This window comes from Crotalus tigris, unplaced genomic scaffold (assembly GCF_016545835.1).
Source record: "Crotalus tigris isolate CLP2741 ecotype Arizona unplaced genomic scaffold, ASM1654583v1 scf7180000017625.6296891, whole genome shotgun sequence".
In the NCBI taxonomy this organism is placed as follows: domain Eukaryota; kingdom Metazoa; phylum Chordata; class Lepidosauria; order Squamata; family Viperidae; genus Crotalus; species Crotalus tigris.
The window spans coordinates 5,216,218-5,232,182 of record NW_024096520.1 but is presented as its reverse complement, the minus strand read 5'-3'; the positions used below and the strand labels follow the sequence as shown (position 1 = coordinate 5,232,182).

Genomic DNA, 15,965 nt, shown 5'->3' with positions numbered 1-15,965 from the left:
TACAAATAAATATTATATTAACTGGATGTTTTCTTTTGTAATTTTTTAGATCTCTCATAATATATTTGCTGGGAAATACTAATATTTTACATTTAATCTATTCTGAATGACATATGGCAAAAGAAGTACAAAACTCTTTAAATTTTAAAATGATAATCTTCTGCTCTAGTCACTTTATTCATTGTTTAGTTATAATAATTCTATCTTTAAAAAAAACTTATAACCAAACCCACTAAAGCTACAACAAAATCTGTATTTGTGCAGTTTACAGTATGGTGGACCTAATGATAAGCAGTTAGAAGCTACATTATTTTCACCATTGTTACATTATATCTGTTAAAGAGGTACTCAATCCCAAATCAAATGATAAAATAATAAAAGCGTATATATTCCACTAAAAATCCAACTGAACCCATGCACTTAACAAGATCTTGTTTAGAAAGTATGCATAGTTTTGCAGCAGTCAAATAGATTTCCTACCACTTTCCACATCAGAGATTAAGAGAGATTCCTCTTCTGTGTCAAACATCACTTCCAGACCTACCTGTAATATATATGCATACTATGTTCTACACTGGCCTTCTGCTACCTGCCATTTTCTGGATAGAGTGGATACTGGCTAATAGATATAGAGAGGCAAATTAGATTAGACCAAAGACATGGAGACAGAAATGCTTCTTCTGTTTTAGATTGTGCCTGTGAACAGCTACTGTCCCAACTTGATGACAGATTTTTGTTTCTCTTTGCAGCTATCGTTTTCAGCTGAATCGCAAAATGTAATTAGGTTTTTTAGCTCATGTCATATGACTTGAAAATGTAAAAATTAGAGATCAAGTCATCCTGAAAAACATTAAAGTACTTTTATCTGTTTATTGGACAATAGGAGCATAGTAAAGAAAATTATGAATATAAAGCATTGGGGATAACATTGGCTAGATAGTTTATGGGAAGAAATAATCAAATAAAGAATCTTGAATTCTGAAGAAAATGGTTCTGACTGCTGGATATTTTAATGGATGGGGCCTTGCCATTAGTAGTTTGTTAAGACTTCCTTTCCATCCTGTATCTGTTTCTGTCTGTCACCAGTCACAAGCTTTAGCCAGAGATTACTGTTCTTTGAATATTCTGTAATCACATTAAAATATAGATCTGGTTACTTAATATCATCTAATTGTTAATTGTCAAATTATTTCAATGACCTTATAATCATGATGTTCACAATATGGTAATAGCTATTGTGTTTTGAAATGGTTTTATTCTTACTCTAACTAGTATTAGCTTTTATTAATTGATTAAAATGTTTTTGACTGTCTGTGATCCTATGTCAGCAGCTGCCCAGTATGAACCCCGGTGTATCAGGTCCTGCAAATGAAAGCACGTTTTCCCGTGCCGCAGAGACAACTGAGAACGAGCCATTGGACACAAATGCTCCAAAATCTGAAACTGTAGAAGCCAAAGTAGAGGAGCCCGCTAAAGCAGAGACTGCAGCTACCAGCAACAGTGGGGAAATGAAGCCTAACAAATCATTGTGTCCCGAAACAAGTCCTTCATCAGCATTGCACTGGCTTGCAGATTTAGCAACTCAAAAGGCAAAAGAAGAAACAAAAGGTAAGCTGTTGACCAGCTGAAAACTTTTAGTTAACGCCCTAATCTGTGCTGTGACAAGAAGGAAAATGATCTCAAAAGCAACGAGAGTCAAGAACATTTCGAAATAAATTGCTTTTCAAGTCTAAAAGAGCAACTGTGGTTGAAGTTCTTGTTCACGTAGGGTTGACTTTGCTGTATAAAGCAAAGAATTTGTATAGAGTTTTTCCCTTTTAATAATTCCTTTGGGTTTTTTTCGTATATATTGTGCATGTGTTTAGCATAATGTAGGTATTCGGGCACCGTGTGTTCACTGTTTGAACATTTTCTGATGTTTGGTATCTTTATTCTGTATAATTTGCAGATGATGAGAAATTACTTTTCTAAAACTTGACTACCTGTTTATCAATAATTAATTTCAAAGAAAGGGTAACTGGGAATCTTCAAGCTAACTGCTGATCTATCAGTCTCCTCAGCCTTAGTAGCAAAATATACTCCAGAAGATAGGAGTATGCTTTGCTACTAAGAGGAGTATATTTTGCTATACTACAGGTTATTCCCAAGTTACGAGCATTCACTTAACGCTTGTTCCAAGTTACGTGAGGAGTGCCCCATAATGCTGACGAGCAAGTCCTGAAATCATGGATATTGCCACACCACGGCAGTCATTCACCCAGGTTATTCCCTCCCTCCCCGCCCCTGCCCGGGTCTCCCTAGGCACCAGGCCTTCAATATTCACCCTGCGAAGTTCGAGATCCTTTGCTTGCTTGGCTGCTCCAGGCCTTCGGTGCGTTCACAGAGAATAGAGGCCTAAAGTAACGCAAGATCATGCGAGATCAGTGGGCTGAGATCTCGCGCTACTGATCTCACACGATCTCGTGGTACTTTAGACTGCTGTTCTCTGCAACAGAGAACGGAACTGAAGCTGGTGGACACTTCCATGTGCCTCCAGAGGCTGGATCGGGACGTCAGAGGCCTTTTCCAGGCTGCTACACCCCGAATCTGAGGCTGGGGGACGCTTCCATGGCATTCCCATGTCCCTGTCTGTGCTCTGGAGCCTTTTCCAGGCCACTGCCGCCCAGATCTGAGGCCGGGAGATGCTTATGTAGCCCTACGGTGGCCTGTTTCTGGGCGGCAGCAGCCTGGAAAAGGCCTCTGGAGCCTGGATTGGGCAGTGGGGTGTGTGTGTGGAAGTGTCCCCTGGCCTCAGATCCGGGCGGCAGCAGGAACTGCGGCAGAGAAGAGGCAGATCTTTTCCAGGTGAGTCCAGCATGGCAGGAAGGGAGGGGGAAGTATGAGGTATCTTAGTGGGTTGGGGAGGCCTGTTCCATCACTAGGCCCTCCATGGCCTTCCTCACCCTGAGATACCATGTTGACTTGGGCCAGGTGTGTCTTAACGAGCAAAGGAGTGATCTCGAGATTCACTCCACGAGTTTTCGAGTTACGAGTGGAATGAACAGGCTCCATTACACTCATAACTCGAGGACTACTTATACTCCAAATGATAGGTTCAAGATACAGAAGAATCTTGGCAGATTTTAACACTGGGCCCTATTCCGTTAATGCTATTCTTGCATTTTTAATGAGTAATTGTAGTCAAGCTTTATTATACTACTATTAAAGTACTTCTTTTTTTTTAAATTGTTCTTTCTTTTATATGCTGTCCTTTATGGTTTTTCAGAAACAGGTTCGTTGAGATCAGTACTCAATAAAGAATCTCCATCGCCTTTTGGTTTGGATTCCTTTAACTCCAACACAAAAGCCTCACCTTTAACTCCAAAGCTTTTTAATAGTCTCTTGCTGGGTCCAGTTGCCTCAAGCAACAAGACAGAAGGTTCCAGTCTTCGTGATTTGCTTAACTCTGGGCCCGGAAAGCTGCCTCAGACCTCACTTGATGCAGGGATTCCTTTCCCTCCTGTTTTTTCTGGCGCTTCCACAGTAAGGGAACACTTTTTCTTTTTCCTTAATTGCATAGTTAGTTAGATTAAAAAGTGGTGATCTAGCTGAAAGGAATGAGATGTTAGAACTAGAAAAGAGGAGAATACCATGAAATAAGACAATACGAGAGAATAAAGTTAATTGAAATAGACATTGGACCACAATGGGTGGAACTCTATGAGAGTTGCTGGAGAGCTGCTATGAGATGAGTGTTAGAAGGGTTGCCATTCCTTCACCTTACCTCTGCCCATCCTCCAAAGCAGTCCCATTGGACCAGGCAGGCCCATTTGAAGAGCATAGCTTGAGTGCAGTAATGTTTTGGTCCCTTCAACTCACAGAAACATCATGTATTGGGTGCTCCTTTAAAGACCTTACATTGAGTTTCGTGAACCTGCAGTCTTGCAATATGGGTATATTTTAAGCTCATAGATGATAAATAGGTTTAACTTTATTGAACAGTTAAACCTATTAGTACAATATTCATTTGTACTATTAGAGAATGTAATTAATATATCTAGGGATTTAGGGTTTTTCCTTTCTGCCAGCTGTTCGTTTTTCTGTAAGTGCTTATTTGGCTAAAAGATCCAAGGCACAGGCAAAGTTATATTCCTTAATTTAGCAGAGTACTTAGGTTGTTATGTGAATTCTGTTTTCTAGGGGGCCAAGAGTAAAGCCAGTTTGCCAAACTTCCTTGATCATATAATTGCATCAGTGGTGGAAAATAAGAAAATGTCTGATGCTGCCAAGCGAACAAGCAGTGTAGCTGATACTCCTAAAGAAGTAAAAGAAATGGTAATGGGATTAAATGTGCTGGACCCACATACTTCTCATTCTTGGCTTTGTGATGGAAGACTTTTATGTCTTCATGATCCCAGCAACAAGAACAATTGGAAGATTTTCAGAGAATGTTGGAAACAAGGACAGGTAAATTTAAAAAAACATCATCTTTTATATTATAAAAATGTATGTATTATCCTTAAGGAAAACTAACTGCTGTGAAAATACTGTTATTAGCAAATACACAGTAAAAGCACGGAAATTTGAATCTGAACAGAATATAATATCTTAAGAAGTCAAGTCCTTGGTTAAAGTCAGACCATAATTAGAAAATGCCATGTGCACAATGCCTGGTAAACTGTCAGAAATTAGACTATTCAGGATACCTAGCAGTCAAGATATGTAAAATCCATAGCTTCACCATTACTAAAATTAGTTGAAAAAACATGTAAAATTAATAATTTTACTTTTAAATTAAATTATGCAGGTAAATATGTACCTTGGTTAATTGTAGGCTAAGCAGTAGTGGTTCTTAACATAGAAAACTAACTGGCTTAATTTTGTAAATACGCACAACTCTTCATTTGAGTAAAAAAAAAAAAGTTATAAACAGAAACTGAGCAGTTACGTTAACTGGTTTTTTAGTATTACTTAAAGCTGTCCTTCATGATAATTATTTTTCTTTTTCACTGTTGCATTGAGGTGTATTTTAGCCAGCTTTGTTTCAGTGACTTTTACTGGTTTATTTTTATTATGTACATTTATTCATTTCCAGCTCTCTTTTAAAGAAATCTTACATTAGAATAATTCCTTATATATTTTATTTATCCTTCTGCAGCCTGTTCTAGTTTCTGGTGTTCATAAGAAACTGAAGCCTGAACTTTGGAAACCAGATGCTTTTAGCCAAGAATTTGGAGATCAGGATGTAGATCTGGTCAATTGTAGAAATTGTGCCATAATCTCAGATGTTAAAGTGCGCGACTTCTGGGATGGCTTCGAAATCATTTCTAGTAAGTGGAGTCTGATAGATGAGATCATGTTCTGATTCCATTCTCTTTTGTGAATTTCTACAGTTATGAAAAAATTTGCTGATTTTCTCAGTTTAGCTTTTTTTTTAAAGTATATTTGCATAGAACAAATTATTGTACCAATGGAGCTTTCCTAAGCGATTTTTGTTAATAGTACAAGATTTTTAATTATAATATTATGAAGATCAGTCCTTCCACCTTACCTGCTCTTTTATGTTAATATCCTTCTTTACATTTTAGAAAATGTTTATTTAATTTGTGGTAATAATTAGATTTTCTGTCTAAGTATGTATGCAATTTTTGTAGCATTTTGTCATTGGGTCCAATACCAAATCGTATATGCATTATATTTCTCACAGTCCCTGCATAAAGGTAATCACACTAATTTATGATTATTCAGACACAACCATCAGACAATGTTGTTCATCAACTTCAGGCAGCATTTTGATGAACATACATCCTGCCATCATATGCTGTGCATCATACAAAATATTATATCATGGGCACAAGAGCACTATAAAAGATCTGGCTTGCCCAGTATAAACTAATCAATAAACACTAAGTGGTTTTGAATCTACTATTTTTCTGGTTTGTTACTTCAGCTGTACAGTTGCAAATCTAAGTTGTCACTCTTGTACTTCCTCCGTTAAAAAAGTGAGAACAGAACTCACTGTAAGCTGCATGTAATTACTACTTTGCAGAACGACTAAGGGCAGACGATGGGCAGCCTATGGTACTGAAGTTAAAAGATTGGCCTCCAGGAGAGGATTTTAGGGATATGATGCCTACAAGGTAAGTTCCTTCTGTTGGGATGATTGAAGACAAAGTTGCTTATTTGGGTATTCGTTGATTTTTTTTTTAATATGCTTGTATCTAATATGATATTTGCCTATTTCAGGTTTGAAGATTTAATGGAGAATCTTCCTCTTCCAGAATATACTAAAAGAGATGGAAGACTGAATCTGGCATCTAGGTTGCCAAGTTACTTTGTGCGGCCTGATCTAGGCCCCAAAATGTACAATGCATATGGTGTGTAATTTAAAAGCTGTGTTTTGATGCTTAGTAATAGTCCCCAAAGTGAAAATATTTGCAGTGAGATATGTCTGTGAATAAATAAGCAACAAAATTTGAGAGACACATTTGTTTAGAATTTATTTTTTTTTAAATAAAAAAATTAATCTAATTCAAGAATGAAAACATATGAGTACTAGTTAAAGAAATTTGTTAAGAACCCATAGTTTTCAAATTGAAGTATGATGGGCTTGTTATTTTATATATTAGATTCTGGTATCTCTTCTAATATCCAAAAAGCTGTTTCATCTACCAAATTTTCACTGTGGTTTAGGTGTTTTGACAAAGACATTATTAAATAGTTCCTAACATTTGCATACATTTATATAATTAGCATAACTGACACAAATTATATAATTGTTCCATATCAATTTCTTCATTTTTCTTGAGATCTAAGATCAACAATTTTTTTCCAACATCACATTTCAGTGATACCAGTTTTAATTCATTTAACCTTTCACAGTCATACACTGCAATGGGGAAAACCATAGCCATCACAATATGTACACTTAGTGGTCAGTATATTGTCTCTGTAGTTGAATATTTTGGCTGCATCTGTCAGTTTTTGTCCTAAACATCTCTCTATTTTGTGGCTATTGTCACCATTCTTCGAATTTTTAAGCCTTAGGAAAGCAAAGCCTATTACTACTTCTCTTGTTTGCATTGAATTGACACTAAATGCTGTCACAATCTTCGTTGTTTTAATAATGGGAGCCTGACTAACTTCTGCACTTTTTCTTTCACCTTTACTAAGAGATTTCTTACATGTTCCTCTCTTCCATGACATGCTTGAGATTATCAGTGTTTCTCCCAGCAATTTTAATTCCAACTTCTTCTCCAAGTTAAATATAAGATGATATATAAATATAAGATGATAGTATAAAACTTTCCCAATTTTGAACTATTTATTTGCTTCATTTTCCATTTCAATTGTTGCTTCCCATAAAAACATTCCTATAAATTTTTCATTAGGCAGGTGAGATGGCCCAGTACATCATGTTTTTAAGGTCTATAAACATTTAAGATCTACGTAATCAAAAGCCTTTGTATAATCAATGAAGCAAAAATAGATACATTTTTGGAACTTACTTACCTTTTGCATTATTCATTGGATGTTAGCAATGTGATCTCCGATGCCCCTGGCTTTTCTGAATCCAGTTTGTACATCAGGTAGTTCTTGTTCCTAGTATGTTGAAGTCTAGATTGCAGAGTCTTGAGCATTATCTTCCAAAGATATGAAATACGTTCAGTTATTCTGTAGCTTGACCATTATCTAGGATTACTCTTTTTGATATTTAGAATTTGAATCTACCTTTTTTTAGTCCTTTAACCATTGTTGTGTTTTCTGTACATGCTTACAAACTGTATGTACTGTACTTCTTCAGCTGAATCATCTGGTAAGATTTTAAACAGTTCTGCTGATATTTCATCAACTTCTGCTACTTTATTTTTAGCAATATTTTTAGGACTCATCTACTTCCCAGAACATCTGATTCTAGTTCAGCGATGCCTTTTTGTCATTTTTATGATCATCTTTGCATAAGAAGATCCATTGATTTCTGTAATTTTCTTAAATTAATTCTTTGGTCCTTTCAGTTTAACTGTTAGCCTCAATTTCTTTGTCTTGCTTATTTAAATACAACTTGTCTCAATCTGCTATTATTTGGAAATGTTTAGTAGGACAAATTTTCCTCTTTTAACTTCTGTGCTCTGCCTTTTATTCAGTTATTTTTAGCATGTCCGATAGTTTGCTTTCTTTTGCTTTTGGGGATATTGTTGTTTGCTTCATCTTTAATGATATCACAAATTTCAGTCTAGAATTCTCTAGGTATTCTATTTATCAAAGTTAATTCATTAAATGTATTTTTTTATCTTTGACATATTAGCATGTGAAGAATTGCTGAGTTCTTGTTAATCTGATAGCTTTATTTGTTTCTCTTAGTTTAATTTTTGCAAATAATGGTGATTTGTCCTGCAGTCAGCAGCAAATCTTGTTTTTGTTCACTAAATAGAGTTTCATCAATCTTTGCTTGCTGTGTATATAATCAATTTGTTTTTTGTGTTGCCATCTGGTGATGTCCATTTATAGTGGTTGGAAGATTGTTGGGAGAGAGTGAGAGAGATTTGACGGCATTCTTTCCTGCTTCATTTCTTATTCTAGGACCACTTTTTTCCATTATTCCAAAAGCTATTTTATTTCCAGTATTAGTATTCCAGTCTCCTATAATTAACATGAGATCTTTTTTTGGCGATGTTGACAAGACATTGCAAGTTGGCCAAATAATTGTTCATTTTCCTCTGCAGTGTAGATTTGGAGTGTAAATTTGGATCAGTTTAGTATTAGTTGGTGTATTAATTTAATATTAGTTGAAGTCTGCCATTTTGGATTATATCCAAGCAGTGACATTATTTGGTTAATAATGATAGTTATTTTATTTCTTCTATGATTTTTTTTGTCAGCAGTAGAAGATTTTATGCATTCTAATGGGAAGTGATCCATTCCAGACCCATTTCATTTTGCACATTTCCAGAATATCAGTGTTCTATCTTGGTATTTCAGCTCTGATTTTTATCAAGGTTCATGGCTCTGACATTCCACATTGCAGTGATATGCATGTTTTCAGCTTCAAACTTTTTTTTTTATTTGTTTTGCCTCCAGGCACATTAGCAGCTACATGTCATTTCGGGTAGTCTTATCCCTTGATTGTCAGGGTGACTCTTGCATGAATGCAGATTCCTCACAGTTTAATTCATAGCATTGTTTGGGAGGCAAGAGGCCCTTCAGCACTATAGAGTAATGATCTATGTAGCGGCAAAGAGTTGTTATTCTATAATAGGGAATTGAGTTAAGCAAGGGTGCTATGCACAAATAAAAATACGAATAGCAGTAGGATAAAGATTATTTGTCTTCTTTTCTTTATTGCATTGTTCATAGGATTAATAACGGCAGAAGACCGAAGAGTTGGTACAACGAATTTACATTTAGATGTATCAGATGCAGTTAATGTTATGGTGTATGTTGGAATCCCTATTGGAGATGGTGCCCATGATGATGGTAAGCTTTCTTCCAAGCTGATTTTTTTCCCCAGGGAATAATTTGAATTTCTGTTTTTATTTTTGTTTGTTCCTCTATGCTGCCCTTTCCAATTACAATATTTGTGAACAAAAATCATCAGAGGAACAGTGGGAGGAACAAACAAATACCTAGTCACAAGAGAATTTTAGTTATGTATATGTGTATCAATTTGTTTTGAAGCAAAGCCCCTGCTGATACCCGTCCAGGTATCATGAGGAACATTATGAAAAGTAAAACATTGAGGAACATTATGAAAAGTAAAACGTATCTTTGCAGTTTTAACTGAGCAAGGCAACGCATGAACAGAATACCCTAAACATACATATATCGCCTGAACAAGAATGGCTTTGTGAATTTTTTTCCCCTGGGATAGATAACCCGGCATGCTCTTGATCTTATAAAAAATACATTCTCTTAAAGACAATCAAGTTGCATATGAGATAATTGGTGTTCTGTTATCAGAAAGAAATAACAGTTATTGCTTTTTCCTGGGACTCGCTTATGCTATTACCAAAATTGCTTATTTCTTGCACATTGTAGTAAAAAGCTATATATCGAATTGGATTTCAGAGGTGTTGAAAACCATAGATGAAGGAGATGCTGATGATGTTACAAAACAGCGAATCCATGAAGCAAAGGAGAAGCCAGGGGCACTGTGGCACATTTATGCTGCTAAGGATGCTGAAAAAATCAGGGAGCTTCTTCGGAAGGTAAGGAATTGCACATAGAGAATTTACTATAGGTTTTGCTTTTCCCAATAATTTATTTTAAACTTTGAGATTTACCTAACTCTTAGATTTACCTTCATAAAACTAATATTGACATCTGGTCATACAGTCAGCCATTTTAGTTGTGAAAATTGGATCTTCTGCCTCCCTCCCCGGGCCACAGTCGCCATTACCATAGAACTGTTTAAACCAGTGTTTCTCAACCTTGACAATTTTAAGGCATGTGGACTTCAACTCCCAGAATTCCACAGCCAGCAGTGCTGGCTGTGGAATTCTGGGAGTTGAAGTCCACATGCCTTAAAATTGTCAAGGTTGAGAAACACTGGTTTAAACAATGCTAATATTCCAGTAATGAAGTAATTGTAAGTGGGGAGGTATTTCTTCAGCTATCCAGTAGATCTAGAATAATTGAATTCCAATACATTTGCACTAGGTTGGTGAAGAACAGGGGCAAGAAAACCCCCCTGATCATGATCCAATCCATGACCAAAGTTGGTATCTGGACCAGACCCTTCGTAAGCGTCTGTACGAGGAATATGGAGTTCAAGGTTGGGCAATCGTGCAGTTCCTGGGAGATGCTGTATTTATTCCTGCAGGGGCTCCACATCAGGTGAGTGGAATTTTGGACCACCCTGCAGAACGCCGGGTTTTTAAAGTTATACCTGTAGCACCTTCATGAACATGTGAACAAAATTTGGCACTTGGCAACCCATCCACATTTAACTCCTCTCCTTTTCTACTGTTTTGACTGCCCTGCATTCACCTGCAGTGGCTCCACTGACCTTTGTTTGCCTTCTGCCGCTGCTGGCCCGAGATCCATATACCAGACAAGGGTGCAGCCCACTCCCAAGTGCAGTGGAAACTCATCTGCAGAAGGGAGTCGCAAGGCCAGCCAGGGAGTAGGCAGTTGAATGGGCCAGCAGAGCGGGCATGGCGGAGGTGCAGATGAGCAGCTCCCCGGGGAAAGGTGGTGGCTATTGACACTGTGCAAGTCCTCGCAAAGCTTTGCCACCTTGCCTAACAGTCACCCCTTCACTCAGGGAGCTGCCCCCTTATATTCTCTGCCAGTTTGGCCCAGGGAGCTCTTTTTGGCAGACAGGTCCCCACCACCCTGCCACATTCACCACACGTTTCCTGGGACCGCTCTGGATCCCAGGCCAGCAGAAAGAAGACAGCGAATGTCAACAGAGGATGGCAGGGTAGGTGGTAGCAGTAGGGTATAGGCAGCAATCAAGAGGACAGAAATAAATAGGGGTGAGATAGACAGATGGGGAAATTGAAGCAGAGGGGAGGGCAGTGAACCTCATCCGCTGAAGGGAGCACATGAGGCCTGGCTGGGGAGGAGGCAGCAGGACGGAGATGGAATTTTTCCACCGGACAGGAGAAGCATGAAGTGCTTACCTAATGACAGCACAGTCCTTATCTAATAACCGCAATTAGGACTACTGGAACTGGCATCCCTAAGCAACACAGTTACTTGATATTTTGCCTAAGGACTGCTTTGCTTAACTATGGAAATTTTGGTCCCAATTAGGGTTAAATGAGAACTATCTGCATCCAGTAATTAATACACAGTTCTTGACTTTCGACCATTCATTCAACGACTGTTCAAAGTTAGGAGGAGGATGATGATGAATGGACCTGTGGCTGAAGTTACGGACATTGTAGCACCCACGTGTGTAATTGCAATCTGAGTGCTCTGCAACCTGTTTGCACTTAACAATCAGTTGCCAAGCACCCCACATAATGTGATTGTCATTTGCAATCCTCCCTGATGGCTTCCCCAGAAGTCAGTGGGAAGCTGGCAGAGAAGGTTGCAAACTGAGCTGGCTGAAAAAGGTCTGTGCTGAAATCCAAGCAGGATTTTCAGCCATGGATGATTTTTAGCCCCAGAATGGAGAGGCAAGTATCAACTCGTGAGATTGTTTAACAAGCACAACCTGGAGTTCCAGGATTTGCAATAATTGAGTGAAGTGGCCATGTGATGTCTTGCTTAATGGCTGCGTTCAACAACTGAGATTCTGCTTCCAATTGTGTTTGTAAGTCTAAGATTGCAATAAGATCTTTTAATATATTTTCCCATGAGTAAATTGTCCAGGAGAACTTCAAAGTAGTATTCATCTATTTAGATTTTTTTTATACCAGATGCAATGGTGAATATGTTGGATTTTCAGTGTTATGGGTTGTACACTACCCTAATTGCTTTTTCTTATTTATTCAGGTTCATAATTTGTATAGCTGCATTAAAGTCGCAGAAGATTTTGTATCGCCAGAACATGTGAAACACTGCTTCCGTCTGACCCAAGAATTCAGGCACCTATCTAATACTCACACAAACCATGAGGATAAGCTGCAGGTAAATCTTCTGGTAAAATCTCTGATGAATATCATATTTGTAAGAAGGGAGGAATACCATTTGCAAAAAATAAATTGTACTACTTAAAGATTTTATAGAAAAAGGTATTTTGTGGCCATATTAACTAAGTGACTTCTAAGACATAGTTATATCAGTTTCAGGTTTATTTCAGACCAGTTTATACAATATGTTGACTTCTCATAATAGTCTCTCTGATTAAAAGATAAAGGTTTTACACTTGCACAGAGCTTATTGGAGACTTAAAAAATGTAATATTTTTGGATCTTCACATGTCCTATATTTATTTACGTAAGTTATAGAGAAGAAACTCCTATCCATCGTTAGTTCCCTTAAGATAGACACAGTGGTAAACTATTTGAAGGTTTGATGTTTGCAAGCTGAATGGAGTGGCAAAATCTTACTCAGAAATGGCAGGGGTTAAAGGTTTAAGTTGTGGTTTTTTAATTTCCTAATAAAGAATGAGTATAGGAATTTTTGAATTACATTTTTTTAAAACTACATTAGTATTGATGTTTTTGAACATCACAATTTCCACGTGTATATATATGCGTGTGTGTGGAAATTAAAGTAATTCAACTTGTTTAGCATGCCTTTTACAAAGATCTTAGCATATGCAGAATATTATTAACCAATTGCATATGAACGTTAATGAGGAAATCAGCTAATCATTTCTACATAAGATTTCTCCTGGTAGCTCCATCACTTTAGTTAATGCTCTTTCCTTATATGTGTTCAAACTTTATAGGCAATTGCAATATAAATCCTGGTAATTAGTAATTTGGGGCAGATGGAAACATTTATGCTCTTATTCTTCGTTACACTCATTCATTACATTCTCTTTGCAGGTGAAGAACATTATCTACCATGCAGTCAAAGATGCTGTTGGCACACTGAAAGCTCATGAATCCAAACTGGCTAGATCTTAGGAATGGATGGTTCCGGAACCCCTCCCCCCCTCCCCCGGAGTTGTTTTGTTTTGGTTTTTTGCTCACAGTATAGGGGATGCACGTGGCTGCCTCTGAAGGACTCTGAAACCTCTCACTAAAAGATGCCATGGCATTCATTACACTCTCCAGCCACTGCCTATATGCTGCCTCAATCTTGAATATCTAATAGATGGTCACAATAATATACAGAATTCCTGAAGAATGAAGGGTGCCGAGTCCCTTTCTGGTGGCCTTTTGCAAATTGAAATTGTATGGAAACCAGGTTGTGTTCCTGCATATGATGAATAGAAAAATGTGTGACACTTTTTCATACCTAATTAGTCTTTCCAGTAAGTTAGAAAGGATGATGCAAGGTTGGACATTTTATTGAAAACCTAAATAGCTAGCTCTGAATGAGTATACACGCCAGCATCCTGGCTACAAGAACGTGAACGTAAGATCTATCTCTGACATAGCTAAGGAAAAAGGAAATTGTTCTTCAGGCTCCCTTTAAGAGTTCTTTATACACTGTAGAAATACAGAAACACAGAGAGAAACCACTGATTTTCCCAGAGGGCTCCAGGATTTTTTAAAAAAATGTGTATTTAGTGAAAAACTAGGTTTGTAGTGAAACAGTATTTCATGAAAGTAGATATTTTTAGAATTTGAAATACCACAACAGTTCCTGGACTACAAGGAAAGGCACATTATGTTTAGTCTTCCTTTCAATAAAACTTTTCCAGAAATAATTCCCAATAGCACAATTGGCCTGAAGAGAGCTAAAAATAAGTTTACTTCCAATATAAAGATATAAAGGGGGGAAAAGAACTTTTATGTTTTGGAGGTGTTGTACATCTCTCCCTAAACTGGTAAATATCAGTTGTCAGTTTTAGATTGGGATTAATGCTTCCCAGAAATAATTTTCAATATCAGCTTTGTCCAGAAATATTTTCAGTAAAATGTTCCTGCTTGATAGAGTTGTATTCAGAATTGTCACCATTGAACTGATGGATTCCATTGTTTTACTGTTCATTGGGACTGTATCTACCTTCTATCCAGCTGTACTGTAGTGCCACCTGCAGGCCTGTTAATATGTTCACGGTTATTTCATTTTTTAAAAAATAAAAGTCATTTACTGTAGACTTGTTTTAGACCTATGTTGTACCTATTCTGGAAGCTCATGGGGAGATACAGAAGTAGGAAAAGCAAGCATGTCTATCTCCCCCCCCCACCTCCAAGCTTTTGAACAGATTTCTTCTTCCTCTTTTTATGCCCTTTCCATCCCCCAAATCCCTGTGAGCTACATACATGCATGCTTTTGAGAAAGGCAACTCTGAAGTTTGGTCCATTGTTTTCTTCCACATCACTCATAATCAGAAATCCTTTTTAGGGAGCAGACAAACCTGCAACTTAATTTGTATTTCTGTGAACATCTTCCACTGTACCACATCATACTTGACTCAAAACACTATCAAAATCTTAATAAATGGGTAAGAGCCATTCACAGAGCCCAGGAAAAAACAAGGATGCAAAAAAGTTAACGTTTTGGCATCTTTTATAGCACTGTTTCTCAATTCATATTTGTACTTTCTCTGCATCATTTATTTGAAGTGCAAATTTGGTTTAAAGTCTCCCTAAAGCAGTGTTTCTCAACCTTGACAATTTTAAGGCATGTGGACTTCAATTCCCAGAATTCCACAGCCAGCAATGCTGGCTGTGGAATTCTGGGAGTTGAAGTCCACATGCCTTAAAATTGTCAAGGTTGAGAAACACTGCCCTAAAGTATTCTGCATCTAATTGTAGCTAGAATTCTTTCAAATTTATGAAACTGGTAACTTTCATGATATCTATTCTTGTCTTATGTCCCAGGCTTGAAGGCTGATACAGCCATATCCAGATCTCAGTGCTTTTCTTTCTTTCCTTGTTTCCCTTCTACAAAACTATTCTAATTTATCTGAATTTTCCTTAAATTGTGATTTCCAGAATTGTACAGTTTTGAGATGGTGATCTAAATAATACAGAATAGAATGCCTACTTTCTTTTTCCAAAAATAAAATTTAATACAAATTTAAAAAGTACAGAAAAAAATAGAAAAAGAAATATATAAAAAAAATTACTTCCCCCTTCATCACAAGATAACCAATTTAAATAAACGAACTTTGTATTTGTTTTTAGCAATCTTAATCTCCTTTCAAATAGTGTCCTAGAACTTGATTACTTTTCTTTTGTCCCTACTCACAAATTTCAGAGCTTTAACAAGCCTCTTTTGTTATCTGAAATATCCAAAAATTATCTAGATCACTCAATTTGTTATTTGTATATCCCTTTTAATTATTAGGACATCAGTCATCTGCTTGAGCAGGGAGTTGGGCTAGAAGACCTTAAAGAGTCTTTCCAGCTCTATTCTGATTCCTTTTGTAGGTCCAGTGTACTATAATTTTCCATATTATTCTTGTAGCC

The 15,965-nt window shown here is 37.1% G+C and overlaps 1 protein-coding gene across 7 annotated transcripts in view; it reads left to right on the top strand.

The window, feature by feature from the left end:
• KDM3B (lysine demethylase 3B) overlaps positions 1-14,645 on the top strand; it is a 53,211-nt gene extending 38,566 nt beyond the window's left edge. For 2 of the 7 annotated variants that reach the window (XM_039334073.1, XM_039334071.1), the window contains exons 14-24: positions 1,329-1,608; positions 3,266-3,522; positions 4,180-4,446; positions 5,138-5,309; positions 6,029-6,119; positions 6,226-6,356; positions 9,334-9,453; positions 10,015-10,184; positions 10,636-10,812; positions 12,424-12,558; positions 13,425-14,645. In XM_039334073.1, coding sequence (XP_039190007.1) covers positions 1,329-1,608; positions 3,266-3,522; positions 4,180-4,446; positions 5,138-5,309; positions 6,029-6,119; positions 6,226-6,356; positions 9,334-9,453; positions 10,015-10,184; positions 10,636-10,812; positions 12,424-12,558; positions 13,425-13,505 — 1,881 coding nt within the window. In that variant the 3' untranslated portion in view covers positions 13,506-14,645. The remainder of the gene's footprint in view (positions 1-1,328; positions 1,609-3,265; positions 3,523-4,179; positions 4,447-5,137; positions 5,310-6,028; positions 6,120-6,225; positions 6,357-9,333; positions 9,454-10,014; positions 10,185-10,635; positions 10,813-12,423; positions 12,559-13,424) is intronic. The other 5 variants (XM_039334078.1, XM_039334075.1, XM_039334077.1 and 2 more) reach the window with 3 other exon arrangements.
• Positions 14,646-15,965: the final 1,320 nt, after the last annotated feature.